This window comes from Rhamphochromis longiceps, linkage group LG8 (assembly GCF_057381845.1).
Source record: "Rhamphochromis longiceps isolate RC_006_pf linkage group LG8, R_longiceps_female_GT1.1, whole genome shotgun sequence".
NCBI lineage: Eukaryota > Metazoa > Chordata > Actinopteri > Cichliformes > Cichlidae > Rhamphochromis > Rhamphochromis longiceps.
The window spans coordinates 15,796,282-15,823,797 of NC_140564.1; the positions used below are offsets into that span (position 1 = coordinate 15,796,282).

The window sequence follows — 27,516 nt, forward strand, 5'->3', positions numbered from 1 at the left end:
TTGTTGCAGAGGTCAAATCATTTCTAAGATTTAATGAGTCTCTGGTGTAAATGTCCAGTATTGAACAGCTCAATGCAGCTCACAGGTGCCCTAACAGCGCCACCTTCTGGCAAGTCATATTACTATGTTACTTATTACAACAGTACTATAAAGAAATGTTATATACACATTATACACTGTAAAAACCCATTAACATATATTTTACGAATGTTAAGTCTATGTGTTGATGTGTAACACATTACACAAAAAGGATACTTAATGCATTAATGTAAAAATAACTTGACGTATATGTTAACATATTCAGAATTATTAAGTAAATAACACGTTTTTTAGGCTTGCACTGAAAACAATGGACCTGTAGCTTTGTCGTGTACAGCTCGTCCCAGGATTTGCATTTAGCTGTCGACTGCTGCACCTACAGAGCAAAATATTTCATCAGGTTACATTTGTGACTCTGCAGGATTTTTCAGTCTCGTGTATTGCTACCATAATTAGTATCACAGCTGCATCGGCAAGTCATATGATACTTATGGCATGTATCGTGATTTAAATAGTGTATTGTATAATATCTATGTATAATTTCTTTCTGAGTGAACTACTGCTTGTCTCTCCTGAGGTATCATACATTTTTATGACCACTGATTGAAATGTTCTGGAGCCCCATACACAGGAATGGCCCTGATAAATGTCCTAAGACTTAACATTGCACTTGGCTTGTTAAGAAGTAAAATCTTAGGTGAGTTTTAAGCATACCTCCCAGGGACCAGTCACACTAGGGAAAACAGCGGTCGGAGACTGCTGTGCGGAAAAAAAAAATTATGCCTGTATGCAATTAACTTGCAGTGGTATTGCCTTTGAAATGGTCTCTTCAAAGACAGATCATTTTGAAGCAATGCTCAGCTGCTGTCTTTAAACCAACTTTGGTGCGTTAATTTGGCAATAAAACTGGGATAAAACGGTAATAAGACGAAGTCAGTCTGCTATAAATTTTTGATTAAACAGGGTTAAGTTGGCACTTAAGCGCTGTATGCAATAATACCCTAATTGAAATCTGTTGCCGTCTACCTCAGTCCTCAGTCAGTCCTACCAGAGCCAAGGGTGGACTCAGCACAAGTGGACTGGGAAAACTTTATAAATTTATAAACAAACAGCTGCAGCTAATTCATTCCATCAATGACCAACATTATATCAAGAGCAACGTAACTGTGTGGCTCAAAAATGAGGATACCAGAAATGTAATAACAACACGATACAGTTTGAATTCAGGTTTCAGGGACGTTCTGCTCTGAAAACAGTGGGACAGTTGAGAAAAGTGAGAGAAGGCGGAAGGAGAATCAACATGTTTATGCTACAACACATTAACTTCTAGTGTGTCAAACTTGATACATGAGTTTTAGAGAATCTTACATCATCAGTGTGATTTCTTTCCCCCCTGAAAAAATTGCAAAACACATTTTTTAAGAAATAAATTGCAAAGAAAAACACAGATGTGGTAAGCATGATACAAGTTAAAACTCATATATCAAAATTAATATTTAATTAATTTTAAAGCGTTAGAAGGGTCAATAAACACTCAATTTTCTGTCTTAATTTCATTGCTCAGACTTTAAAAGGATAACGGTGATCTCTTATTTTGTTATGAATAACTGGGGACTGTGTGGCCCTGAGAACTGAGGTTCAGGCGGAGCCCAGGTTTTATCCAGAGATTTACTTCACTGAAAACACTTCCTTCATATACCTGAAATCTATGTACACTTTGTGAACCTGAATTGGAGTTATGCACCAGGGCTGCTGTCTCACATCCCACAGTTAGAAAACCTTGAATTAAGGCATCTGTTAAGCATAAAATATTAATTTAACTAATCCTAACATACTATAACATTCAGACACTGCTATAATACACTAGCACAGTCCCACTGATAGCTCAATTTTGAAAGACACATGTAATGTATGTATTAGTGTCTGTCGAGGGAAAGAAAGAAAGAGAAAGAAAGAAAAATGAATCTTGCTCTGTGTGCACGCTGCTGAGAAAAGGCAACGCTGAAATGTGATTAAACACTGTAACTCACTGTAAAAAGGATGACAAGCTGTATACTCATATGTGGTTCTCCTACAGCCTTCTGAAAGTCTGAACATAAGACATGCTTTGCAGCATTGAATTCAGTGCAGCTTGCAGTGAGTTGCCCACCACAAATCTTTGTAACTGACACTGACGCGATTCATTGTATCCTCACTTGGAGAAATAAACATGATGGTGCAGACGAGATCCTCATCCACGCAGACTGACTCCGGGTTGCAGCAACTTACTGCAACATTTTGGCGTTCTATTTGCATTTATAAATAAGCTGGCAATTATTTGGAAATCTGAAATAACTGAAATAATTTGGAGGCAGGTTGCTTCCCCCCAGATGACCTGTGCAAATGCCTTGCAATCAAAAGCAATCGCTCAGAGGTTGGGGGCACTGTACACTCAACCTCTGGGTGACCAGTTGGTCAACAATTTGTATTTGGTCCCAAAAAAAACTTGCCAATTGCCAATTTTTTCCTAGTGTGACTGAGGCCATAGGAGCACTTTTGTTATTTTAACCCCTGGATATTATTGAGCTTAAGTATTGTCGGTCAGCTCATACTACTTACCTGCTCTTTAGGTTGCTACCATAGTAATGATTTGTCGTTGGACAATACATATATTCAACAGTAGTATAAAAGTCAGAATTTCTAGCTGTGCACAGTGATTATTTCAACATGTTTAACACTGTTGTTAGTGGTAGTATATGGGAGTTAACATTAGGATGGTTCAGACAGCCTTTGACTTAAAGAACAAATGTTCTGTTGATGTTTTTTTCTTTAGGATGAGTGGACCTTCTGCTCTGTTTTAGTGTTTTTTTCTATATCCTTTACAAATAACAATGGGTGCACAAAATACAGAAATACAAGAAGGTAATATCCTTCCAAGATTTAACTTTAGGTGTGCAGGGTAACTTGTGAGAGGGTTGGGAAGCCACAATGTCGCAACACATTAGGAATATTTTGTCCAACCTTCCTACTAGAAACAGGTAAGTCTGGTTTGTGTGCAGGGGCAGGGGCAGGGAGGGTACCCTGGGGAATTTGGTCAGTTATTCTGGTTTCCAACCGGAGGGAACTCATTCTCATCATCCAGACAAACGGGGCCCTCAGCAAATTCGTGCTCGGGGATGACTTCACCCTTCTGGGCTCCACCGTCTTCGGAGTAGCCTGGAAAGAAGCAAAGAAAGAGCATTTTAAAATTTCAAATATTTCTGATCATATTTGGATGGCTAGGGTTTTAACTATAAAGAAACAAGCTTCATTTAAACAGGAGTCGCTTGACAACAATACTAAGAGTTGAACATACACACACTATTTACAGCTGTGTTTAATAGCCATTAAACATAAAGTATACTGACTATGCTCATTTTAAAGTGTCAGCCTTAAATCTTACCCATTAGAGTGGTGGAGGAGGGTGCGGTCGTGGGGAGAGCCACAGTGGCAGCATATGTTTGGCTAGGTGGTTGTGGAGGGACATTCTCGGGGTTCTCCTCTTCCTTCTGGTCCACCTGCTCCTCATTGGACTCAAAGAGCCTGAGGAAGCATGGAAGAAATGGGCTGAATAGGATTTAACACCTAAGATAATGCGACAACAGGAATGCACAACAATGTGAGATTTCTAAACAGCAACAAAAGATGGAAAAGTATGGAAGTAAGGAAATGGACAACTGTTTAAATGCATACAGATACAAAAAAATAGCATTCAAGCGTTTTCAGCTCCTACATGTGATTATAGTGCACATGATTACTAGAGATGGCACGATACGACTTTTTTATGTCCGATACCGATACCGATATCATAAATTTGGATATCTGCCGATACCGATATGAATCCGATATAGTGTTTTTTAATCAACAAAACTGTTTTTTTTAAATATCTTGCTGCATTTTGTATAAGTTCATACTCAAGTTTAAAACAACAACTACACTAAAGCTATTCTGTTATACCTGTATGCAAAAAAAAAATAAATTTCATAGTTCAGCAATACTGATCAATCTAATAAACTTAAACCTACACCATCCTCCCTATTCTGGTATTTTAAAGAGTACTTAGCGTAAATATTAAGCAACCTAACTAATAGGGTTCCAACTCCCAGCAACAACAAAGATAAATAAATAAAAAATAGGGAACCACCCCTCACGCTCCACCTCATGATGCTTAATCGACGTAATCAACCTTAATTTGATGCAGTGTGAAAAAAAAATGCACAGAAATCAATTATTTTTCAAGAAATATTAAATAGATTCAACATCTTTCTTCAACAAAATTGCAGACTGCACAGATGGTACCTTCCCAAAGGAAAAAGTACTATAGCTTACTAGGGTATATATATTAGACTTAATAGTTACTATATACAGTAATTGACTTCTATTCATTTTACATCAAATTAAAACTTTGCGTGTCAGATAATTATTTATTAAAAGCTAGACATTTTAAATGAGAATAAGAAAGAAAAGTATGTCTTTGTGCCCCCTTTTCCCTGTTAATGCCCTATCGGCCCCCCTGGCTAAACTTTGCTAGATCCGCCCCTGCACAGTTACCAGCGTCAGCTACGTAAAAAAAGATCCTGGTGTAGAAAGTAATATTAAATAAATTCTAACAACAGCTTATCAAGCTTAAACGTGCTGCTGTTGTTTATCCACTGGTTTCCTCTTTCTGGTGCAAAGTGGGCCAAAAACAAACCAGAGAGACGGAATTGCGACAGAAAAGCCGATCAGCTGATCATTAAGCAGTTTCATGATTGAAGTAGCAGCAAGAAGAGGCAGTTGCTCCATATATCGTTTGTTAAGCTTAACGCAGGAATGCTTTACAAACATTCAGAGATGGACTTACACACTTGCTTTACTGCTCTCGGGGATAACTTTGTCGGAGATGAAATGCCGGGTTGCTAGCGAAGCTCCAAATGCTATCCAGACCACCGACAGGTCCCGCATGCCACAGCCGCTCTATCACGTGATGCATACTGCTCCGACGTGCTAACGTTCTGAGGCGAGTTACGGCGTGTTGCAAGTTTTGTGAGGTGCTTTCGTGATATTTAATGGATCGGATTACATTTTTTATTTTTCTCCGATATCCGATCCAGTAATTTAGGTCAGTATCGGACCGATACCGATACGTAATATCGGATCGGTCCATCTCTAATGATTACATCTTCATCTTCACCTTTCTATCTGCCTCAAGATGTCTAACTTTTCAGTTAGAGTAAGTCAAGGGGAACCAAAATAAGTATACATTTTAATTTAGAATGAGGATTTCCTGCCATATTTATAACCTGTACATCCCACTAAGATATACACACCTGTGCTTTTGAACAAGGACACACTCGCCTCCATCCTGTGGATCCACATTATAGATGTAAAGAAACCCATCTGAAGATGCCACAAGCAGGCGAGGAAGCTTCTGAATCCTGACAACAACATCAACAAAAACAACACACACACAATATAAATGAACCTGCACAGATACAGACTTGTGTTTTTTCAATATACCTGTACAGTTGTAGTTCTCTTACGTAGCGAGGGCACAAATGTTCTTCAGACCGAACATGTTGAGTCGCACTGTGGCAAAGGCTCTGTCCTGATTCATCATGTCAGATACCTGAGTGGGTAAGTAGGTACTGGCTGCTGTGAACATTTTCCCCACATATGCTGACCATGTAGGGGACTCTTCCTCTTGGCTGGAATAAAACAAGATGCTTTGTAGTTAAAGAGAAAGAAAACATTTAACATGAATAAAAGACTACTAAAGATAACAGTTTTATAATATAATGGAGCAATGAGAGTTAGAAAAAAGTGCTGTTTTTAATAATAACACAGCAGAGAGGCCGAGGCATTCATTTACTCTGGTTAGGAAGAGCAACGTTTGAGACAAAAGCATCTCAACTGTCAGTGAGTCCCCCGTGCAAAATAAAATAATAGTAATGGTGAAGCAGGATAATACTCATCTAAATAATGGTTTATTATCAGTTATCACCAGCCACTTTATTAGGTACACCAGTTCTACTAAAGTTCAAACCGAGCATCAGAGGAAAAAAGATGATTTAAGTGACTTTGAATGAGGCTTGGTTGTTGGTGCCAGATGGGCATCTCAGAAACTGCTGATCTGCTGTGATTTTCTCGCACTACCATCTCTAGAATTTCCAGAAAATCTGAAAAAGAGAAAATGTCCAGTAAGCAGCAGTTCTCTGGGTGAAAATGCCTTGTTGATGACAGAAGGTCAGGAGAAAATTACTAAACTGCTTCAAGCTGACAGGACGAAAAAAACCAACTCGAATAACCCCTTGTTACAACCAAGGTGGGCAGAAGAGCATCTCTGAACACAAAACACATCAAACCATGAAGCAGGAGGAGACCACGCTAGGTGCCACTTCCTTCAGCTAAGAACACGAAACTGAGGCTACATTTCAAAACTGGACAATAGAAGATTGTATAATCTGACGTGTCTCAATTTCTGCTGAAATATTTGGATGGTAAGGTCAGAATTTGGCATAAACAACATGAAAAAATTGATTCCTCCTACCTTTTATCAATGGTTTAGGCAAAGTTGGCCAAATACTCCTCCACACATGTAATGGTGTGGAGGAGTATTTTGTTGGCTAGCTTTGGGTCCCTTAGAAACAACAGAGCATCATCTAAATGCTACTCAGCCTACCAAAGTATTGTTACTGAGCATGCACATCCCTATACACGGTGCACCATTGTCTAATAACACCCTATATCTCAAAGCTCAAGCCATCCCTTTCTTGATCATGACAGGGAGTCTGCTATATTCAAATGGCCTCCAGCCTCACACGTTTTGGGATCTGATGAACAGGAGATTTACAGCTGACCAGCAGGCAGATCTGCAGCAGCTGTGTGATACTATTATGTCAATATGCTCCAAAAGACCTAAGGAATATTTTCAGCATCCATCCATTATCTTCTGGTTATCCAATACAAGGCTGCAGCTGTTAGGGCAAGAGACAGGGTCCCCAGTCTAACACTTAGAGACAGAAAACCATTTGCATTCACAATTTAGAATCACCAATTAACCACTAACTGCATGTCTTTGGACTGTGGGATTAAGACAGAGTGTCTGAAGAGAACCCACGCAAACACAGGGAGAACATGCAAACCCCACACAGAAACACCTTGTTGAAATTCTGCCATTAAGAATTAATGCTGAAGAGAAAAAGTGGGTCCAATCCAGTGCCAACTACTTTTATAGATGCACCTAATAAGTGACTGTGAATATTTACATTAATTAACATATGACTTTATATAATAGGATTAATATTATTCTCAACACAATTTTCTTTTCAAAATTAGATAGTGAGTAACTGAAAAAAGAAGCTTGAAAAAGGAAGAGAGAGTCAACCTTGGGCTGTGCTGCTCCAGTTTAAAGATATGGACCGTCTCAGTGTTGCTGGAGGCACACAGGAACTGTGCATCTGCACTGAAGGACAGCGAACTGATACTAACATATCTGGAACACACACAGGAAATAGAAAGAGAAACAAAACAGTGAGATTTAATTTCTTTTAAGTAATCCAAAACTAACATTACAGTGATGTATTATTAAAGCCCGTGCACGACTTTGCCTTTAAGGATTTTTGTCTGAGATAAGAAATGACTCTGCAAACCTTTGGACACAGTCCGGTCACAGCAGTGTGAGTGTTGAAACGCTGTGTATGACAGCCTCCATGCTATCTTACAGTGTAATGTTTCCATGACCCCACCACTCACATTACTGTTAGTCAGTCACTGACACTGGAACCTGCTCAGCACATTCACAGCCATGTATCATTGGCTGTTGAGCGGAAGAGCAGTAAAGTATCTTACTCACCAAAACATGTAAGTGGTGAATATTACCAGATTTATTTGCACTGCTCACCTTCATGTCACGAGAAATTTATTAAACCTCTTTCCTACATTATGAATCATGTTTGTTCAATGATTTTTTTTCTTTTCAATTCTGACTGCTGGTCAGTACTTAATGCCTAAACTACGTGAAAAGAATAATAATAACCTTTTCATGCCTCTGCGAAATTCAAACAGCTTCTGTCCTTCAGGGATGCTGAAAACTCTGATGACAGTACCCTGTGGAGGAAAGCGTGGTCAGGAGGGACTGATGTGTAATAAAAGAGAAGGAAGGTGAAAAAGGAAATCAAACCCTCACCTTCTCCGAAGCACTAGCCAGCTTTGTGCCGGAGGCGTTGAATGTGAGAGCTGCCAGGGGACTGTCATGGGCCTGGATCAGCGTCACAGTGCTCTAAAGGGGCAACAATGCTCTTTAACACAAGGCTGCTCTTTTCCCCCATGGGGTTTCCAGGTGAAATGAAAACAGCTGCATTTCTTTCCTTTGTTGCCTCACCAGATTGTTGGCATCATAGACTGTGATCTCTCCCATGGTGGCGCTACCAGGATACGCCAGGAAGGAGTTGCCATGGTTGATGGAGAGTGCACAGAGACCTATAAAGGAGACAAGAGGATTATTTACTATTTTATCTTTTTTTTTTCTTTTCATAATCACTGATTTGGCTTTTTTGCCTATTGGAGTTAACATGCATTATCTAATCTGACTTATTACTTATAAAGAATAATGTGTTAGGCCTGTGAATACATTGGATCAAGCAACTGTTGCATGCTTTTTTAAACACAGTGCTTTGGAAAGCCTATGAAATGCAAAATTCTTATCACTGTTACAGGAACTGAAGCGCCTTGTCACATTTAATCAGTATTGATATAGCAGAGTCCATTTGCTGACTTTATGATTGTTGTCTGCTTGTTTTGTAAATTGAAAATGTATCCACAGTGGCTTCCAGTCAAAAAAGTAATGTAAATTCCACTTGCATGATTAAATACACAGCTAACACACATGTATATGATACTACTTTTCCTTACAGTCCCCCAAATATTCCCATATATTATTCAAGTGTCACAAAATGCATAAATTTCATTGCATTGGATAGCATAATGTCAAATCAAATTGTAGCTGCATTTATTTTCTCTGCACACAGTAACTTCTAACTCTCTCTTTAATCACTTAATCACCTTTAAAGCCAACTGGAATCTCCGGCAGGCTACGTAAAAGACATGCTGATCCCATCTGAACTGTATGCAGCCCTCATAAACAGTATGGCAACCTTAAAATCTCAGCTGAGCCCTTTCTGGCTGTTCTAAGGTGACCATGTGTCTGCCATCAGGGCCTCTCGGCTATTGTGGCTCGCAGCTTCATTGACTTCCCTTAGATCTTTTCTGAAAACATGTTTTTATAGACCAGGTTTTATGCGATGTGTCTGTTTGTCTTTTTGATATTACTTTGCTTTTTGTTCTTTTTCTACTGACATTTTGCATTCAGTTCTATGCCCCTTTTCCTTGTATCAATTATATCTTCTTTTTTTTAATCTATTATTGTTTGCGATTGCAGACTGGCTTTACCTTCTAAGCATCCTTCTTTTGCCTTCATTAAAAAACTTTCTAAAGAGATTTTAAAGGTGCTGTACTATTATTAATGCTTCAGTGTCTTCTAGCCCACAGAACAACTTGGCAACATCTGGGCATCAGGCTGTCTCTCTAACAGTTGGGAGTTTTGGGGGTTTTTTTGTCATGTTTCAGCAGGCAAAGCTTTAATTTCTTCCAAAAGCTGTAGTCTACCTGAGGGGTTGGTGGGTGTGTTGAGCAGCGTCTTAAGGAGCTTCATGTCTTTGATATTGTGGATGTAGATCGACTCTTCGAGGCACACCACGAGCCGCTGATGTTGAAAGAGACACGAGCACAAGAACATGTAATTATCAGCACAAACTGGGATGATAAAGGGGTATGCAAAGCTGTCACTCTTGTCTTTACCTGTCTGTTGAGCCTGACAGAGAGGATGTTGTTGGAGTAGCTGTAGTTACAAATTTCCGTGCCTTTCTTAAAGTGATAGACGTTCATTCGTCGTGGCATGGACAGACTGACCACAACCACTAGGCTGCTGGAAAACAGTCGCTCCACTATATAGACATCTGGACACTCCACTGGGGAAAGAAAAACAGATGAATCTCTTGAATACTTGCTTACAGGGAGTGCAGAATTATAAGGCAAGTTGTATTTTTGAGGAATAATTTTATTATTGAACCATGTTCTCAATGAACCCAAAAAACTCATTAATATCAAAGCTGAATGTTTTTGGAAGTAGTTTTTAGTTTGTTTTTAGTTTTAGCTATTTTAGGGGGATATCTGTGTGTGCAGGTGACTATTACTGTGCAGAATTATTAGGCAACTTAACAAAAAACAAATATATACCCATTTCAATTATTTATTTTTACCAGTGAAACCAATATAACATCTCCACATTCACAAATATACATTTCTGACATTTAAAAACAAAACAAAAACAAATCAGCGACCAATATAGCCACCTTTCTTTGCAAGGACACTCAAAAGCCTGCCATCCATGGATTCTGTCAGTGTTTTGATCTGTTCACCATCAACATGGCCTGTATTTATATAGTGCTTTACTAGTCCCTAAGGACCCCAAAGCACTTTACATATCCAGTCATCCACCCATTCACACACACATTCACACACTGGTGATGGCAAGCTACATTGTAGCCACAGCCACCCTGGGGCGCACTGACAGAGGCGAGGCTGCCGAACACTGGCACCACCGGGCCCTCTGACCACCACCAGTAGGCAACGGGTGAAGTGTCTTGCCCAAGGACACAACGACTGAGACTGTCCAAGCCGGGGCTCGAACCGGCAACCTTCAGATTACAAGGCGAACTCCCAACTCTTGAGCCACGATCGCCCATTGCGTGCAGCAGCAACCACAGCCTCCCAGACACTGTTCAGAGAGGTGTACTGTTTTCCCTCCTTGTAAATCTCACATTTGATGACGGACCACAGGTTCTCAATGGGGTTCAGATCAGGTGAACAAGGAGGCCATGTCATTAGTTTTTCTTCTTTTATACCCTTTCTTGCCAGCCACGCTGTGGAGTACTTGGACGCGTGTGATGGAGCATTGTCCTGCATGAAAATCATGTTTTTCTTGAAGGATGCAGACTTCTTCCTGTACCACTGCTTGAAGAAGGTGTCTTCCAGAAACTGGCAGTAGGACTGGGAGTTGAGCTTGACTCCATCCTCAACCCGAAAAGGCCCCACAAGCTCATCTTTGATGATACCAGCCCAAACCAGTACTCCACCTCCACCTTGCTGGCGTCTGAGTCGGACTGGAGCTCTCCGCCCTTTACCAATCCAGCCACGGGCCCATCCATCTGGCCCATCAAGACTCACTCTCATTTCATCAGTCCATAAAACCTTAGAAAAACCAGTCTTGAGATATTTCTTGGCCCAGTCTTGATGTTTCAGCTTGTGTGTCTTGTTCAGTGGTGGTCGTCTTTCAGCCTTTCTTACCTTGGCCATGTCTCTGAGTATTGCACACCTTGTGCTTTTGGGCACTCCAGTGATGTTGCAGCTCTGAAATATGGCCAAACTGGTGGCAAGTGGCATCTTGGCAGCTGCACGCTTGACTTTTCTCAGTTCATGGGTAGTTATTTTGCTCCTTGGTTTTTCCACACGCTTCTTGCGACCCTGTTGGCTATCTTGAATGAAACGCTTGATTGTTTGATGATCACGCTTCAGAAGCTCTGCAATTTTGAGACTGCTGCATCCCTCTGCAAGATATCTCACTATTTTTGACTTTTCTGAGCCTGTCAAGTCTTTCTTTTGACCCATTTTGCCAAAGGAAAGGAAGTTGCCTAATAATTATGCACACCTGATATAGGGTGTTGATGTCATTAGACCACACCCCTTCTCATTACAGAGATGCACATCACCTAATATGCTTAATTGGTAGTAGGCTTTCGAGCCTATACAGCTTGGAGTAAGACAACATGCATGAAGAGGATGATGTGGACAAAATACTCATTTGCCTAATAATTCTGCACTCCCTGTACTTCTACTCAGAGAAGTTATGGAAAGTACCTCATGTCAAAATTCATTCATAGTACATTCACAGTATCCCATCTATTTGTGAGCTGTGAGAATGGTTTGACCTGTAGCAGACTTGCTGCCAGTCTTCGCAGCAGCCTTTTGGTACAAAAAAAAAAGAAGTGCCTCAGTCTGCGTTTACCTACCTTGCACATCAGACTAAACATGACTTGAACAGCCTAAATTAAGTTGAACATGACCACAGCTCAAACTATGCTGTGCAGACCTCTGTCACTGTGTACTCGTGTCATATTTAGGGGGCAGAATGCAGGTTGGTTTGTTTGCTGATTAAAGAGAGTGAAGAACAGTGTCACTCCTACCCCCTTCATGGATGCAGTCCAGTTTGTCCACAGCTGTGACTGAGAAGAGCCGGTAGCCGGTCTTAGTGCCCACTGATAGAGAGCTACAATGGAAGCACACCCAAATACTTTTTTTAGTAACACTGTAGTTACATAGTATACCATCGGCCTTTAATTTAAGTTGGATACATTGGAATACCTTAAAAAAATAATGTCTTTAGTATTATACACCAACACACACATATGGTCACTAGTATAATACTGTAAACCATTGCGAATGGTTATAATGGATCATAGATACCAATGCTGTAATAGCTACTTTCTAAGCAAGAAAATAATACACTGTGGCCTCAGTTGACTTCCTTACAGCTCTACTGATAACTAACCCATCATTGTCCATGATGCAATAGTAGCATGACCATAACTGACAACAGGGTTAGGACATGGTTATCAGATCACAGAACTACTTTGTTAGGCTTAGGGCAGCTTAAGCCTGCCACAAAGAATTTCAGGCAAACATCTGTTTATGTGCATAAGTCTTTGGCACCTGAGTCATTATCATGCTTAGGCAACAAAGCCTTAAAGCAATTACCATTAAAAGCGGTTAATTTCCATAAAGATGCCTGCCTTCCTAGCTCAGCTGGAGATGAGAGGAGCAATGTGGTCAGCAGGCTTATTTGGCTGTTTAGCCTGAAGCATACCCAAAGGAGTTGTTTGTTTAAGGAGACACACATTAAAATCAAGAGTTTGTGAATTCTTGGTTCAGTATGAGATACTGTAAAGCAGATTTTTCTTAAAGCTCCTTTATTTTCATTATTAACAAATAGCACTGCACGTTGACTGGGAGTGTAAGCAAGAGACTGTCAAGAGACTGTTAAACTGTGTTACTACAAGTTTGGTTATAATACTAAAAGACTACTCAAAAGTGCAATAGGCCACACAGTGGCCTACTTCATATCCAGCTCTATGGGACTCTCGTCTAGAAGTTTAAATGGTGCACACAAAAAGGTTACTTCATTTTGCATGCGCTCACTTTGCAGGTCCCATCAGAAAATAAACCACATTATAGAAATGCAGCTGAAAATAATTATGCAACGGTCAGGTGTATCAAGGAGATTGAGTTCATGCAGGGCCCAGCTCGCAGGTCGCTTACGTGGTGTCCTGGTTAAACGAGGCACAGATGAAACCTCGATGCACTCCGGGGTCGTCGGATAAGTCCGGTGACTCCATCCCAGCAGCTGAATTCCCCCTCCTCTAGAGGTCGGAGGCCTTGGGCCCGGGTCGATCACCGCCGGAACCCGCTTCCCCTTTTGCTGCTCCCCGACTGTAAGCGCCACGCTCACACTCTTCGGGGACAGGAATGTCCGGGCAGGCTGGCTCAGATGGTGCACATCGTAAACAGGAGCGTGAGCTGCTATGGCTAACCGGAACGGGAGCAAAGATAAACAGGAACAGCTCACTGACGACCGTTTTACTTCGGAGAGGCTACACTCCCGTTGTTATTATTGTGTTATTAACTTCCAGTGTCCACACAGGAAAACAAAAACAGCTGATGGGAGGATGCGTCACCCTGAGGTACATCGTGATTGGCTTTCCAACCATACGTCTGCACGCCTCTCTGGCTTTTCTATTGGTCAAGTTGATAAAATCCAAGAATGGTTTTAGCAAACAGCTATCAATCAACCGAGCGGCTTGTTTAAGAGGAAAAACTGGTGATTGGCCAGTTTTGCTTTCAGTCTTGTCATGAGGAATTGTTTTGATGATTTGATTGGATGAAAACCCAGTGACACGCAAACAGCTTAAATTACAGTACGCAATTTTTGGTAATAGTTTACTTTTTTTTTTAAACAAAGTAATATGAAATTAAATATACTACTATAATATCTATGTAAAAATATTTTTATGTAAGAACATTTTTAATTTATTCGTATACGAAAATATTTCTATTTCAAAGTTTCGGTTTAAAGCACTGACGTGAATTCAGGTTTTTAAAACAACTAATTAACCATAAAAACAAACAAAAGATTAAGTAGTTTAAAGCTTTTACTATTAAGCTAAAACTGTGACCCAAAGAAAGTCTTTCCTCTTTCAGTTCCTACTTGCGGTGGCTGTTCATCTATGTCGTGTCTATGTTCGTTTGTCATGCTTACAAAAATAAAAATGTAAATTAAAAACTTGGATGTGCAATACATTACTGAGTCATTATTGTTGGCTCTGTGAGCCACGTCTAGATGAAGTTGAAGTGCAGACTTCCTGCTTTAATTTAATATATGATAATAAGGGATTTTTTTTCTTTTTGACAGCAATAGCTTTCAAATTCAGTGGCACACTTGGCATCAGTTTCAGACTTTTAAATACTTAACTGATGTTGAAATAGTGAATAAATAGCCCAGTCTTGCAAAAGAAACAGCAACAGAGTTTAGAAACAGGAAGCCTATTAATTAATACATTTCTTATTTTAAAAAAAACCCGCATTAAAGTGACACACGGTTCCATTGAAATAAGGGTTATATCCACAATGCATTGCGTGACCTCAACTCCAAAGCCCTATATACAAATGTGACCTGAAAGTGATGTCAGTACCCAAACATGTATGAACATTTCACTGATTTTATTTCAGGGCAATGTATTCATGCAGTAATCTTGTTAAATAAATAATAAATAAAATAAATTTCCCTCCATTGTACCTTATCCCTAGCGTCCTGTCACACCAACCCTGTGTATGCTCTCCTTCACTGCATCCATGAACCTCCTCTGAAGTCTTTTCCTTTTCTTCCTGCCCAGCAGCACCTCCATGTTCAGCATATAATAGCATTTAATTTAGGTCACTCCCACTGAAAATCTTCACCTTTGCCACATCAAGCTCAGTCTCATGTCTTTTTTGTCACTGTCACCATCTCAAAATCATGCATCATAGCAGGTTTCACTGAAATCTTGTAACCTTCCCTTTCACTCTTGCTCCTTCTGTCACAAATCATCCCTGACACTCATCTCCACCCACCCCACCCTGCCCTTCTTCTCTCTTGTGCACTGTCCTTTGCCTTGGATCGTTGACCCCAGCTATTTAAACTCACTCTACCTTCACTATCTCTGCTCCTTGCAGCTTCACTGTTACACCTGTCCTCTTATTCACTGACTTTCATTCCCCTTTCCTCCAGATTATATGGTCACCTCTCCGTGCTCTTTTCCACCTGCTCCCTAATCTCACCATAGATCACTATCACAATATCATCTGTGGATACATGCAGTATTACTGAATTACCCAATAAGGTATAACACTATATCTGTAAAAAATAACGAATAACATTCATATGAGACATTTTTCTCCCTAATGAGTAGCTGCTTCAGCTTCTGATACTACTTCTTTAAAGTTGTTTACCGTTACAAGTTAAATGAAAGACTTGTTCTTGTAGTTGGGGTTCGTAGTGTTGTTGCTTTTGCCACCACGACCACTTTTTGAAATCAAATATTAATCAATTTCTTTGCCTTTTCCTTGACGTCACGATTTCCGTGCGGTCTCCTTTAAGGTTGCCACGGGTTACCGGCTCACATGTCAGAACGAAGAGAATTGACGTCAGTGACGGCTGTTGATTGGTTCTCAGCCGTATCCGGTGGGGCAGCGGTCCAGGGCTCGGGGAAAAAAATCGAAAAGAGGAGGAAGATCTGGTAACGGTGCGCTTTGAGAAATATCTTACATTCCGAGTCACCGTTTAAAGGCTCGGCAGGATTTTACCGTTTCTTGTGAGTATTCGTGTTGTTTTGGTTCGCGGAACATATGACCTCTGTATAGGTGAAATTTGTTTCCTCCGTCTCTCGTTTGTTTATGCTAGAACTCAAGATGGCGTCATTGGAGGAGCGCTTTGCCTTTGCACGGAGCTAGCGAGCTAGGCATCAAACCTGACATACATAAACTAGGCCGAAGGTAGTTTAGCAATCCTCTGATACGCGTGTTGCTCATTTGAGGAGTTTTCTGCTGCTTCTTCATATGTCGGGTTGCTCGTTTTATTAGCATTAATCTGCTCGTGTAAGTTACTTGACTGCAGCCGTCAGCTTTCTCGCGAAGCCTTCCTGACCTAGACAGTGTTACAGACAGGGCATCTGCTTCATATTTACTCTAACGGTGGTATTTCGCCACTTTTTAAACCATTAAATGCGTTATTACAATCCATCATCAGCTATGCTCATTTGTCTGCTGTTTAGCAAGGTCATTGTGCCTCGCTGTTGTTTTGTTTAATTGCATAGTTAGTTTTAGGCGATGCTGCAGGATAGTAGCTGATTCAAAGAATCGACATTTAAATATAAATAACTATTTTACGACATTTCAAATAAAGTAAGACTTTCTTATTGCATAAGACAGGAGAGCTTTCCTAGTAGAGGTTGCCGTAGCTCTTAATTTATACCACCTGGTCCGAAAACAGTATCGTTTACCACATAGTTATTCCTGTGCTGGGTTTAGATTAAAGCAAGCCTGCCAAGTTTCCACTACAAGCGTAGTTAGTTGTGCATAACGGCTGTGCGAGCTTCATCTTTGATAACATGGCTAGTAATCTCCCCTGGGCCTTGTCAGATTAGAAATTATCCGAATCCTATTATACTGATGCACATGCACGATACACTTGCAGGCACAGAATAGATTGTACTCTCACTCCGCAGGACTTGTTTACTCATTTACCCTTCTAAATGGCAGAGATGGGTTACATCAGGACTTTAGAGGCCTTCCTGATTTAGACTACATAGCCAGATCAAGCTCAGAGCTGTCTGAAGAAACTTATATCACAGAGGCTGATCAGATGATCTAAGGAGCTGTCAGGCTGTCTTGCTCAGCACCAGTATTGTGGCGTGAAATGTTGAAACCTCAATCATGTGCGCTTGCTTTTGGCCTGTTTCACATTTCACCATTCGTCTAAATTTAGGCCTTGTCTATGATAATGTTTCAGCCCTAGCCAGCTGCTCTGTCATTGATAGAGGGCTTAATTCAGTCTGGGGGAAAAAAACTTGAACTGTTTTGTGTAAATAAAACCAAGAAAAACGGTGTGCTTGTTTTAGTTTTGTTGTGTCTGCCTGTGTGTGATCACATCATATGACCATTTTTCGCTCCAGACAATTAGGAGCACTCGGGTTCCATAGTGACAAAAACAACATGCTGTGCTTTCTCACTCCGGCTCCATTTTTCTCACATTCTCACATTTTTCTGTGTGTCCAGTTCACATTGAGACGCTCAGGCTCTTTTACCCCGTGTCACTCTCTGTCCTCAGTGTTGTGCGCTGATGATCTGACACCATGCTTCTTTTCCTTTCCTCTCAGCACAAAGGTTAGAGGTCACAGAGCAGGGTTGCGGCTGTCGTCATGGCATCTGGAAGTACGAGCAGCGAGGAGGAGCGGAGCCTGAGGGAGTGTGAGCAGTACGTGCAGAAACACAACATTCAACAGCTGCTGAAGGACTGCATTGTCCAGCTGTGCACCTCCAGGCCAGATAGGCCCATGGCTTTCCTCAGGGAGTACTTTGAGAGGCTGGAGAAGGTTTGTGTGCTAATGTATGTTTGTGTCTTGGACAAATGCAAGCCATTTGTCAGTGATGGGTGGGCATCTTATACCCTTGTATTGGACTGTACTACTGCCAGTTACTGTAACCTACCTTCTGATTTGTGTCACTTACAGTGACGCCAAAATTCATAGCACTTTAAAGCAGAATGATTAGCTATTGGTCCAGCAGGCTGACAGCACTTAACCTCCCACATTGACCTTTTTCTATTTACAGTTGGTTCTTGATTTTTAATTTTTTCAGCATGCAATGGGGGAAAACAGACAAGCCCTATATTATACATTTTTCCCCTTTCTTTTCTTTCTTTCTTTTTTTCAAAGCACATCTTGTGGAAAAATATTTAGACCCACCAAATGTGCATGCACACTTGGAGAACAGACTTCCAGAAAACTCTTTGAGAAGTGGATGCTATAGTTTACTCTAAATATTAGTAAAATATTGCCAGCCAGAGTCAGCAATAGCTCATATGAAGGAACAGAGAATAAGTAAAACAATTAATTAGTAGTCTGGTTACTGTCAGATCTTTTGCAGATTTTTATCTTCCAGAGACAGGAAAATGAAATAATACCTTAGCTACTATTTTGTTTATCTTATATTATTATTTTCTTCAACTGTAGTCATGATCATACATAGATGGACAGTTTCAGAGTTTTTTCTTCTTCAGGTTTGCAGTTATTTACGTTCAACATTCAGAACATTTGAGGCTTTCGTCCATCTTTTTATCTATTTTCTTTCGCTTATCCAAATCACCATAGCAGTGTGGCTGTGGACTATTTCAGCTGCCACAGGGTGGGAGGCAGCGTGCACCCTGGACAGGTCGCCAGTCTGTCACATGAGGCTTTTGTCAATATTGAATTATAAAAGGTTAAAAAGTAATCGGACGCTTGGCTCCAAAGTGTTTCTTGAGCCGTGTCATTTCATTGTTTTCATTGCTGAAAAGAGCTCAGGAGTAGCCCAGAGGTGATTTAGAGATGATTTATTCGACCTAGAATGAGTTTAATTGTCTTGGCAATATGAAGAGTAACAAAATAATGATAGCCAAATGCAAATAAACTATTAGATCTAAAAGAGAAACTGTTGATGTAATTTGCATGGGAAAGACGACTCTTTTTAGTTTATTTTTTCAAATAACTCCATGGCTAGTCTAGATTTCTGTCCAGCACATGATTAAAATAAGACCAGACAACACAATTTCATAAAATAGTTACAATATTAATTACTTTTGTTGGTTTTCTAAACTCAATTTGTTTGTCTGGTTTTTTTTGTGTGTTTCTATACACTAGGGGCCTCAGTTTTGGGCAATACAAATACTTAGTGTTTGTTATAAAAAGAATGTGGTTTCATGAATTCCTTCTGAAGAGTCTCAGCAGCATGCATGGTGCAAACAGGAAACATACTTCCTATTGAAATGCATATGTTTCAAAGTTGTACTGCCTGTAACAAAAAACGTTAAAAATCTTGTTACGTACACAGGAACAACTGGATAATGGGCTGCACCAAAACCTCTCAGGATTTATTAAAATTTTCAGACCCAGTGAAATCATCACAACATAAAGGCTACAGTCCAGATTACAAAAACAAAAGGGCGAGAGTGGAACTCATAGATTTCACAGTGTTATATGGAGTGATGAAGCAAAAATCGACCTCAGAACGATGGAAAGGGGAAAGTGTGGCTTGTGCACATGTGACTGCCAGTGGAACTGGGACAATAAAACGTATTGATCATTTCACTGCTCATAGAAACAACAGGATGAGTGTAGGGGTACACAGTGGCTTTTTGTGTGCTCAGATTCAACCAAATGCAACAAACTGATTTCACCTCATGTGAACTGCTGTCCAAATAAATTGCATATAAATCAAAAGTGTAGTGTCTGCAATAGAGGAACACACCCATCTGATGCATGCTGGAGGAAAACATTACCATGAGTCCTGAGTGTAGGATGCGTTGCTTTCTATCATACAATTAGTTGTGACTGTATAAATCTTGTTTCCCTGACTGACTCAGTCCTGTCCCTCCTATTTAGGAGGAGGCCAAGCAGATTCAGAACCAGCAGAAGGCCAGCAGTTCCCGTTCAGACTCTCGTGATGAAGAGGTGTCTCCGCCCATGAACCCCGTGGTAAAGGGCCGCCGGCGGAGAGGCGCCTTCAGCGCAGAGGTTTACACAGAGGAGGATGCCGCCTCATATGTCAGAAAGGTAAATGCATACAGCAGATACGACGCTATGGCACATATGATTTCTATTTGTGCCAGCATCCTGACATTGCTTTCTTTTTGATTCCTAAGGTCATTCCAAAAGACTACAAAACAATGGCTGCCTTGGCCAAAGCTATTGAAAAGAATGTTCTCTTCTCACACCTGGATGACAATGAGCGGAGGTACCAGACTTAATATTTTTTATAATTTTCAAAAAGTATATTCGTGGGGATGATTTGGATGACTGGCTCACCTCTCTGTTTCTTTTCTTTATTTAGTGACATATTTGATGCAATGTTTCCAGTCACCTACATTGCTGGGGAAACAGTTATTCTGCAGGGTATGATTACAGCTTGTCAGCATTGATCACAAAAAAGCATTAACCAAAATCATAGCACTGCTTTCTGTCATGCTAACTGACTCGGCTTTATGCCCTCAGGTGACGAAGGTGACAATTTCTACGTCATCGACCAAGGAGAGATGGATGTGAGTGTTTGGATTGTCAAGTAGCTCTGTTAAATGACTCATTTAAAATCACATTTAACATTTGCAAGTATTTATTTTGGTTTGTCCCTTTTCCAATCCGGTAGGTGTATGTGAACAATGAATGGGTGACCAGCATAGGGGAAGGTGGCAGCTTTGGAGAGCTGGCACTGATCTACGGCACCCCAAGAGCGGCTACTGTCAGAGCCAAGACCAACGTTAAACTGTGGGGCATCGACAGAGACAGCTACAGGAGAATACTTATGGTGAGGAGATGTGCGGCTGCAGACCAGCGTTTCTAAAGCTTGAAGTTGAAATGTTTTTGATCTATTCTTGTACTGTAGATTCACTGTTTGCTCTTTTTTTCTGTTGCTGTTGTATTGAGCTAATTTCTTCTTATAGGTGTGCCATTGTTCTCATGTTCACACTTCTAATCCACCAGCATATTCTTGACACTATGTTTGTTTGTTTTTTTTCTTTTTAAGCATTTACACTTTTAAAAAATGTCCTTCTCTTTTAGGGAAGCACTTTGAGAAAGAGGAAGATGTATGAGGAATTCCTCAGAAAAGTCTCCATTTTAGGTGGGTTACTTGTTTTTAAATTAACCATATCAGAAATTAAAGCAGAGGAAGGGAAGCGCATTACCTGTGTCTGTTGCTGAGATTAAAATAACCTGAAAAGAACTTTAAAAATATCTCACTTTTAAAAGAAAAACAGTAACAGGTTCAGGCCTTCAGAAGATTTTTTTCTTTTTTGGTTTGTTTTTTATTCTGTCATCATTATGTCTCATTATTAAACTTTGCTCTCCTTCCTCAGAGTCGCTTGACAAATGGGAGCGTCTGACAGTCGCCGATGCCTTGGAGCCTGTCCAGTTTGAGGATGGACAAAAGATTGTTGTGCAAGGAGAGCCCGGAGATGAGTTCTTCATCATCTTAGAGGTAAATCTAAAATCTAAATTTCAGCAGTGCAGTGCATTACTATGTTAGCAGTTTCCCCTTGTAGTTAGTGTCTTTAAACTCAATATTTTCTGATCACAATGTTTTCTGGAAACGGAAACAGATAAATATGTACATGAGTGTGAAGTGCAGGACAGGAGAAGACACACTCAGCTGGATTTCTGTTCAGCATTTGAATGTAACGGAAACACGTAAAATGACATGAACACGCACTTCTCTACTTCTCTGTTGGTTATGAATCAGTCCTTTTTCTACACTCTGTGGTTGTCTCTCATCGTTATGTTGCCCCCAGACCTCTGACCTGTGCGTGTACTAATTAGGTCACATGAGCCCTCCCTAGGAAACAACAGGATTTCCTTTTCCTATTGTGACATGATTGGCTAATGTAATTCACTGAGCTTTCAGTTGTTAAGGTGACAGGAATACATGAAAGTGTTAGTTTGGTTAGTTGTGGGCTGTATTTTCAACGCTTTGCTTGGTGTCACGCAGACTTTTTTCATATTTTCTTTATTTTAAGCAACCAGATTCCAGAAATGACCCAAACTAACTTTGGCAAACACTGGCTTCCTGTGCAGCTCTGATGTTTAACAGCTTTTAGTGCGATACTCAATAATTGTGCTCATATCTTAAAGTCACACAAACAAACTTCAGCAGCTTTGTGTTCAGCAGTGTTAAATTACTGCTTTCTTTTTCATCAAAGTCTGACGACTTTAAGAGAGATGGAGGCTTCAGTTCCTCTTCAGAAAGAGCTGTGTGACAGCAGCGTACGCCCAGACAACACTTTAAATATATCCAGCAGTTGAAATCTTTTTTTCTTTTCTTTTCTTTTTTTTTTGGCCAAAGTATGTCTTGCTGCTGGTAGTGCACACCAGTATGTTTAGCATTAGTGTTAGCAGCATGCCAGCAGCGAGAGGGTAGGATCATAGGTGAATTTTTGCTCAGCTTCCTTTGGTTACCTGGTTTCTATATCTTGTAATGCTGGCAGCAAGCAATATTTTACATTTCTGTAAATGTAAATGGCTACTTTATCAAACATTTGTCAATGAGTTGAATGACCTTGTCTGCTCCTGCTTTTCCTGGTTTTCTGCCATATTTACATAAACTAATGAGCCGCACAAAGCTACAAAATAACATAAATATGACTAATTTTAAACTGAATCATGCAAAGCTGCTCTACAGTTGTTGACCTCTGTTTTCCACACACTCCCTCTTGTGGTCATGCATGTGATTGACAGATGATCGGTTAGTGTCAGAAAGTTAATTCACAGGAAAAAATGGAATAATCCCACACTGTGGAATATTTCAGTTCCAGCTTAGTTTTTCTTTATCTGCATTATTCCAACATGAACATATTTAGCTTTAAGGTTGTTATGAAGTTGTTACAACGTTTTTGTTTTTTCTTTACTGTAGTTTTTATAAAAATGTACCACTGAACAAAATAAGCATTGGTTTAAACAACTGAAACCCTCATTAGTCGCAGTCTTGATTCATCAATGTATTAAAAGCACTTTTATGATAAGCTGATGTTTGTGTGTTTTCAGGGCTCTGCAGCTGTGTTGCAGCGTCGCTCAGAGAATGAGGAGTTTGTGGAAGTTGGGAGATTAGGACCATCAGACTACTTTGGTAAGAACTAAAGTGTTACATAGGAGTCTTTTACATATAAATGCATGTAGGGCTGCTCAATTAATCGAATTTTAATCTCGATTACGATCTGGGCTTTCAACGATCATTAAAAATGACTGAGCCGATTATTAGCCCCTCCCTCGTGCTTTACTCTCGCGCTGCTCCGTGTGGCAAATCGAGCGCACCTCTCTGCATTTCGAACACGTGTCACAACAATTAAGAGCAGCGGTCCCCAACCTGTTTTGCGCCACGGACCGGTTTATGCCCGACAATATTTTCATGGACCAGCCTTTAAGATGTCGCGGATAAATACAACAAAATAAAATTAGTACAGGTACCGAAAAAAAGAAAATTTATGCATAACACAAGTGAAAAGACCAAGGAAAACCGAGTAAACGATAAAAACAATAACAAAATAACGCTGAAAACCGATAAAAACCCTGAAAACTATACATTTCACACCTGAGCCTCAACTCTCGCGTCCCAGTACCAAACGACTCACGGACCGGTACTAGTCCGAGGCCCGGGGGTTGGGGACAGCTGATTAAGAGGACCCGAGGGAAGCTCGGAAAGCTAAGCAGAAGTTATTTGGAGAGGAAAGTGACTGCTGCTGGTTAAAAAGAGAGGTAAAAAAAAACTTCAGTGGTGTGGAAACATTATGTGTTCGCGGAGTCAGTCGTGGATCAAGTAGACATAGTGTGTAAACTTTGCTACAGTGTCGTAGCTGCACCACAGAGCAACACTGCAAAGTTCACTAAACATAGATCTTTACATTTTTCATTTATTTTTTATACTGCAAACATTTGCACTGTTATCAGTATTTGCACACTATTTTATATTATTTTTTGACAATTTTTAAAGTCATTATTCAATACATTGTTATTGTTAAATAAATATCGTCAAATAATCGAGATCTCAATTTCAGTGAAAATAATCGTGATTATCATTTTTGCCATAATCGAGCAGCCCCATATGCATGTATGTAAGTATGTGTCATGCCATTAACTCAGTAGTTTTTTATTTTAAGTAACAAAAAAAAGATAGGGAGCATTAAAAATGGTGGAAAAACAGATCTTTGTGACTATGACCAACACTATTTCTGTATACATGTCTCTGTGTGTGACACTGAAGGATGTTTTCATGAATTTTGAATTTTAAGTCTGTGACACTTGTTTTTTTTTCCCCCCAGGTGAGATTGCTCTGCTGATGAACCGCCCCCGCGCCGCCACCGTGGTTGCCCGCGGCCCCCTGAAGTGCGTCAAGCTCGATCGGCCTCGCTTTGAGCGTGTCCTGGGTCCCTGCTCAGACATCCTCAAACGCAACATCCAACAGTACAACAGCTTTGTGTCGCTGTCTGTCTGAGGGAGCATTTCTCCTCACACTCACTTCTCCGCCCCCCGCCGCACCCTCTCCACCTCTTCTTCTCTCCTTTCAGACCCAGGGGTCCACCAGTGCTTTTCTTTTTTTGTTAGTTTTTTTTTTTTGCTTTCTGTCACCTTCTTCTGATTTCAGTTCCCCCATTCCCACTCTTAATTTCACACACAAATCATTTTATTGTTCCCACCGGTCACGCTGCTGTGACTGTTTTTGTTTTTTTGTTGTTTTTTTTTAAGCCATTCACCAGCGCTTGTACCAGCTGCTGTACGCTACCTTGTAGGCACAGTTACACCACATGTAACTTATGTTATATATATATATATTTGCTGATTAAGCTTCTTTTTTTTTCGATACGAAGCGGGAGATCTGAAAGGTTCTCAGACTGATGAGACAGACAATCAGACTTTACATTGCGCTTTCAGTAAAATTATTATTTTTTTGTTGCAGACTGAAGTGAAGAAAAGTTTCCTTTGTTGTCGGGCTTTTTTTTTTTTTTTTGGACATCAATTAGCTTGACTACACAGAGAGAGAGCAGAACCGAGAAACTGTAGAGGGCGTGAAGATCTAATGCTCGACTTTGGTTACCGTTTGATTGGTACGACGAGAAAACAATGTCTCTTTTAGTTCGAGAGAGCTTGTACAACAAATATTTTTTATTGTGCAGCTACCAGGCTAGTGCCAAATGTTGATTACTGTCATTCAATGCAAAGATGCATAGCCGTGGGAATGCAATGCGTGCTCTGTTCCAAACAGGAAGTAGTTATCACCCTGTAGTCATCTTAATCAATAGGACGACCATACAAGAACTGCCTTGACTACTCTGAGGAAAATAAATAAATAAATAAAAAGAAAGGAAGACAAAAAAAAAGAGTATTAAGTGTATTTCAGTATTCAGTTTCTTTAGTATATACCAAATAACTTGGTCACTCTTCTGCTATGGTTTGTAATCAAAATGTTATAGTATAGTTAAAATGATCCTAGTTATATTATTATCATTGACTAAATGATAAACTTATGGTTTGGAGTGATGGTGATTGTTTAAAAAAAAATATGTTGAACTTTGTCTTTTTGTAAACACTTATTTTTCCATAAATTCTATTTTAGGTGTCCAGTGCCACAAAGTAAAAATAAATGCTTCTTCTTGTCAACTGATGAAACAGTATGTAATTGTATTGTGTAAAATGTCATGGGTAAAAACTTTTTTAAATAGATCAAAGGGATAATTAAAGGTTTATCGAAGCGGGGAGTACAAAGCGGTTTTAAAGGACTTTTCAGGACATCTGAAGTATTTCTGTTTCACAGCTCGGCACAGGCGAGTTGACAGGCAGAGCGAGCGGATATTTATTTAAAACTAGTGTCATTGCTTATTGCCTATTTGAAAAGGTGGCTGTCTTTTCATCAGAGTAGCTTGTGACCTGTTCTCTATGCTTACCTGGCATGATGTTTTAGGCATCCAGTGATCTGGTATGAATGGAAGTGTGTATTTAAAAAAAAAAAGAAAGGAAAAAAAGTCCTGCAGACGCAGGAACCCTGTCGAATATTTGGTTTGTTACTCCTTAGCTGAACTGCTTCACAACTATTTAGATGCCATAATAAAATGAAATATTTCTTTTTAAAAAAAACAAACAAACGGACAAAAAAAAAACCTTTACCAAATCACATGATGTTGACTTCTGGACTCTACATTCCTGCATCACTGTCTGTTAGCAGAGATGACCTGTAATCATGTTTCTTTTGGTTCTCATTCAGAGCGTTTGTACTCGCTTACAGCTGAGATGTGTGTTTGGTTTTATGTGCCGATTGCAGGGTAGTCAGGTTGGTGAGAAGACCTCATGGATGTGAGTGTATGTTTCTTCACGCTTAAATCTGATCATCATGCCCCTAACCCTCAGGTTAAACCTTGCGGATGTGGCTTACCTGTGGATTTGTGTCCACTGACAACACATCTGGGAAATGGCTCCGTTAGGGGTGAGGGTTTCACCTTTCTGTCAGAATATTGTTTTCGTGTAAATAGCTGCATCATTGGTTTGAGTCCAAAACGTTTTTAGCCACACTGCAGTCGTCCCAGTTTGCCTTAGCTTACCTAACCTGGGCTTACAGTAGAAGTCAGTCACTCCTGCTAGCCCGACCTTCAGTGAGTTTGTTAGGCCTGCAGCACAGAGAGCTGCAGATTATAAGAGGACCATTCTTTTTCTATTCTGTCCTGTATTTAGTTTGACCTCCTGTATGTGCAAAGATGTTTATCCTTTTGGTATAGATTGTTCCAGATGGCAGTTTAAGCAATAAAATAGTAAAAAAGAAACTCTGCTTTGTCTCAGACTTCTTCCTTTGCAGACTTTCAATACTGTGCAGGGTTCTTCTTGGCTGCTTGATCACTCATTTCCAGTCCAGTCCTCATACCTGACCATTTTCAGAAGAGTGGTTTTGTTTAAGCCACTTAACATGGACCTATGAAACTAAAAGGATTGGCCAGTGTCGTGTCTACACAACATAACATAACTTTCAAAATCTTGTAGATTCTGGGCATTTTGTTATGAGCAGCCTGTTTTTGTTTGTTTTTAATCTGTTCTCATTTCTTTAGTTCACTGAATGAAAAATGTCCAAGATAAAACACAGTTTGACGGGTGTACAATAGTATTTTTGCACCAACAAGCTGAGCTTTTACCCAGAAACTTGCTATATCTCAGCATGGTGTCAAATGTGTTTAAAACATTGAGGAAACTCGACAAATAGAGGACAGAAGAAGGCATTGCTGACTCAAAAGCTACCTACGGCAGATGAACAGTATCTGAACGTCACGTGTCCTAATAAGAAATAGGAAGAAAAATATGTATCTCATACTGTTCACTGAAGCCTCATCAGAAATGGTCTCAGTGGAAGTGTGGCTGTCAAGAAGGTGTTCTTAAGAAAGAGAGAAAAAGCCGAGGCATCCCAAACTACACAAGTGCTGCACTAAAATCAGTGACAATAGCTCTGATGTGAGTGATGAATCCAACTTTAAAATTTTTGGTTCAAATTATCTCA

At 40.1% G+C, this 27,516-nt stretch overlaps 2 protein-coding genes across 3 annotated transcripts; one reads left to right on the forward strand and one right to left on the reverse strand.

Moving 5' to 3' along the window:
• Positions 1-8: 8 nt before the first annotated feature.
• Positions 9-13,970, reverse strand: wipi1 (WD repeat domain, phosphoinositide interacting 1). Its single transcript, XM_085415996.1, has 12 exons — positions 13,471-13,970; positions 12,339-12,421; positions 9,895-10,064; positions 9,703-9,799; positions 8,420-8,517; positions 8,225-8,317; positions 8,075-8,145; positions 7,424-7,531; positions 5,580-5,744; positions 5,367-5,474; positions 3,461-3,600; positions 9-3,234 (listed from the first exon to the last, which is right to left on the reverse strand). Exons 1-12 carry the CDS (start codon positions 13,545-13,547, stop codon positions 3,113-3,115), a joined length of 1,332 nt encoding a protein of 443 aa, XP_085272122.1. The 5' UTR covers positions 13,548-13,970; the 3' UTR covers positions 9-3,112.
• Positions 13,971-15,899: 1,929 nt separating this feature from the next.
• On the forward strand, positions 15,900-26,795 carry LOC146663313 (cAMP-dependent protein kinase type I-alpha regulatory subunit). Of its 2 annotated transcripts, XM_085416001.1 has the most exons (11): positions 15,900-16,058; positions 17,622-17,837; positions 19,884-20,054; positions 20,144-20,235; positions 20,332-20,393; positions 20,493-20,539; positions 20,644-20,802; positions 21,057-21,117; positions 21,353-21,474; positions 23,034-23,115; positions 24,305-26,794. In XM_085416001.1, the coding sequence occupies exons 2-11, from the start codon at positions 17,664-17,666 to the stop codon at positions 24,475-24,477; spliced, it is 1,143 nt and encodes a 380-aa protein (XP_085272127.1). In that variant the 5' UTR covers positions 15,900-16,058; positions 17,622-17,663; the 3' UTR covers positions 24,478-26,794. The 2 variants fall into 2 exon arrangements, with proteins under 2 accessions (XP_085272127.1, XP_085272128.1); XM_085416002.1 differs by lacking the exon at positions 15,900-16,058 and having other exon boundaries at positions 17,640-17,837; positions 24,305-26,795.
• The last annotated feature ends 721 nt before the right edge of the window (positions 26,796-27,516 follow it).

Bases quoted from the DNA above. Each gene is read 5' to 3' on its own strand.
- wipi1 (XM_085415996.1), bottom strand. From the start codon at position 13,547: ATGGAGTCACCGGACTTATCCGACGACCCCGGAGTGCATCGAGGTTTC. The intron at 7,532-8,074 runs GTTATTATTATT...TGTGTGTTCCAG, and splicing joins TTTCGCAGAGGCATGAAAAG to ATATGTTAGTATCAGTTCGC. The intron at 5,745-7,423 runs GTTGACTCTCTC...GTTTTATTCCAG, and splicing joins CTGGAGCAGCACAGCCCAAG to CCAAGAGGAAGAGTCCCCTA.
- LOC146663313 (XM_085416001.1), top strand. From the start codon at position 17,664: ATGGCATCTGGAAGTACGAGCAGCGAGGAGGAGCGGAGCCTGAGGGAG. The intron at 20,540-20,643 runs GTGAGTGTTTGG...CCAATCCGGTAG, and splicing joins TCGACCAAGGAGAGATGGAT to GTGTATGTGAACAATGAATG. The intron at 23,116-24,304 runs GTAAGAACTAAA...TTTTCCCCCCAG, and splicing joins AGGACCATCAGACTACTTTG to GTGAGATTGCTCTGCTGATG.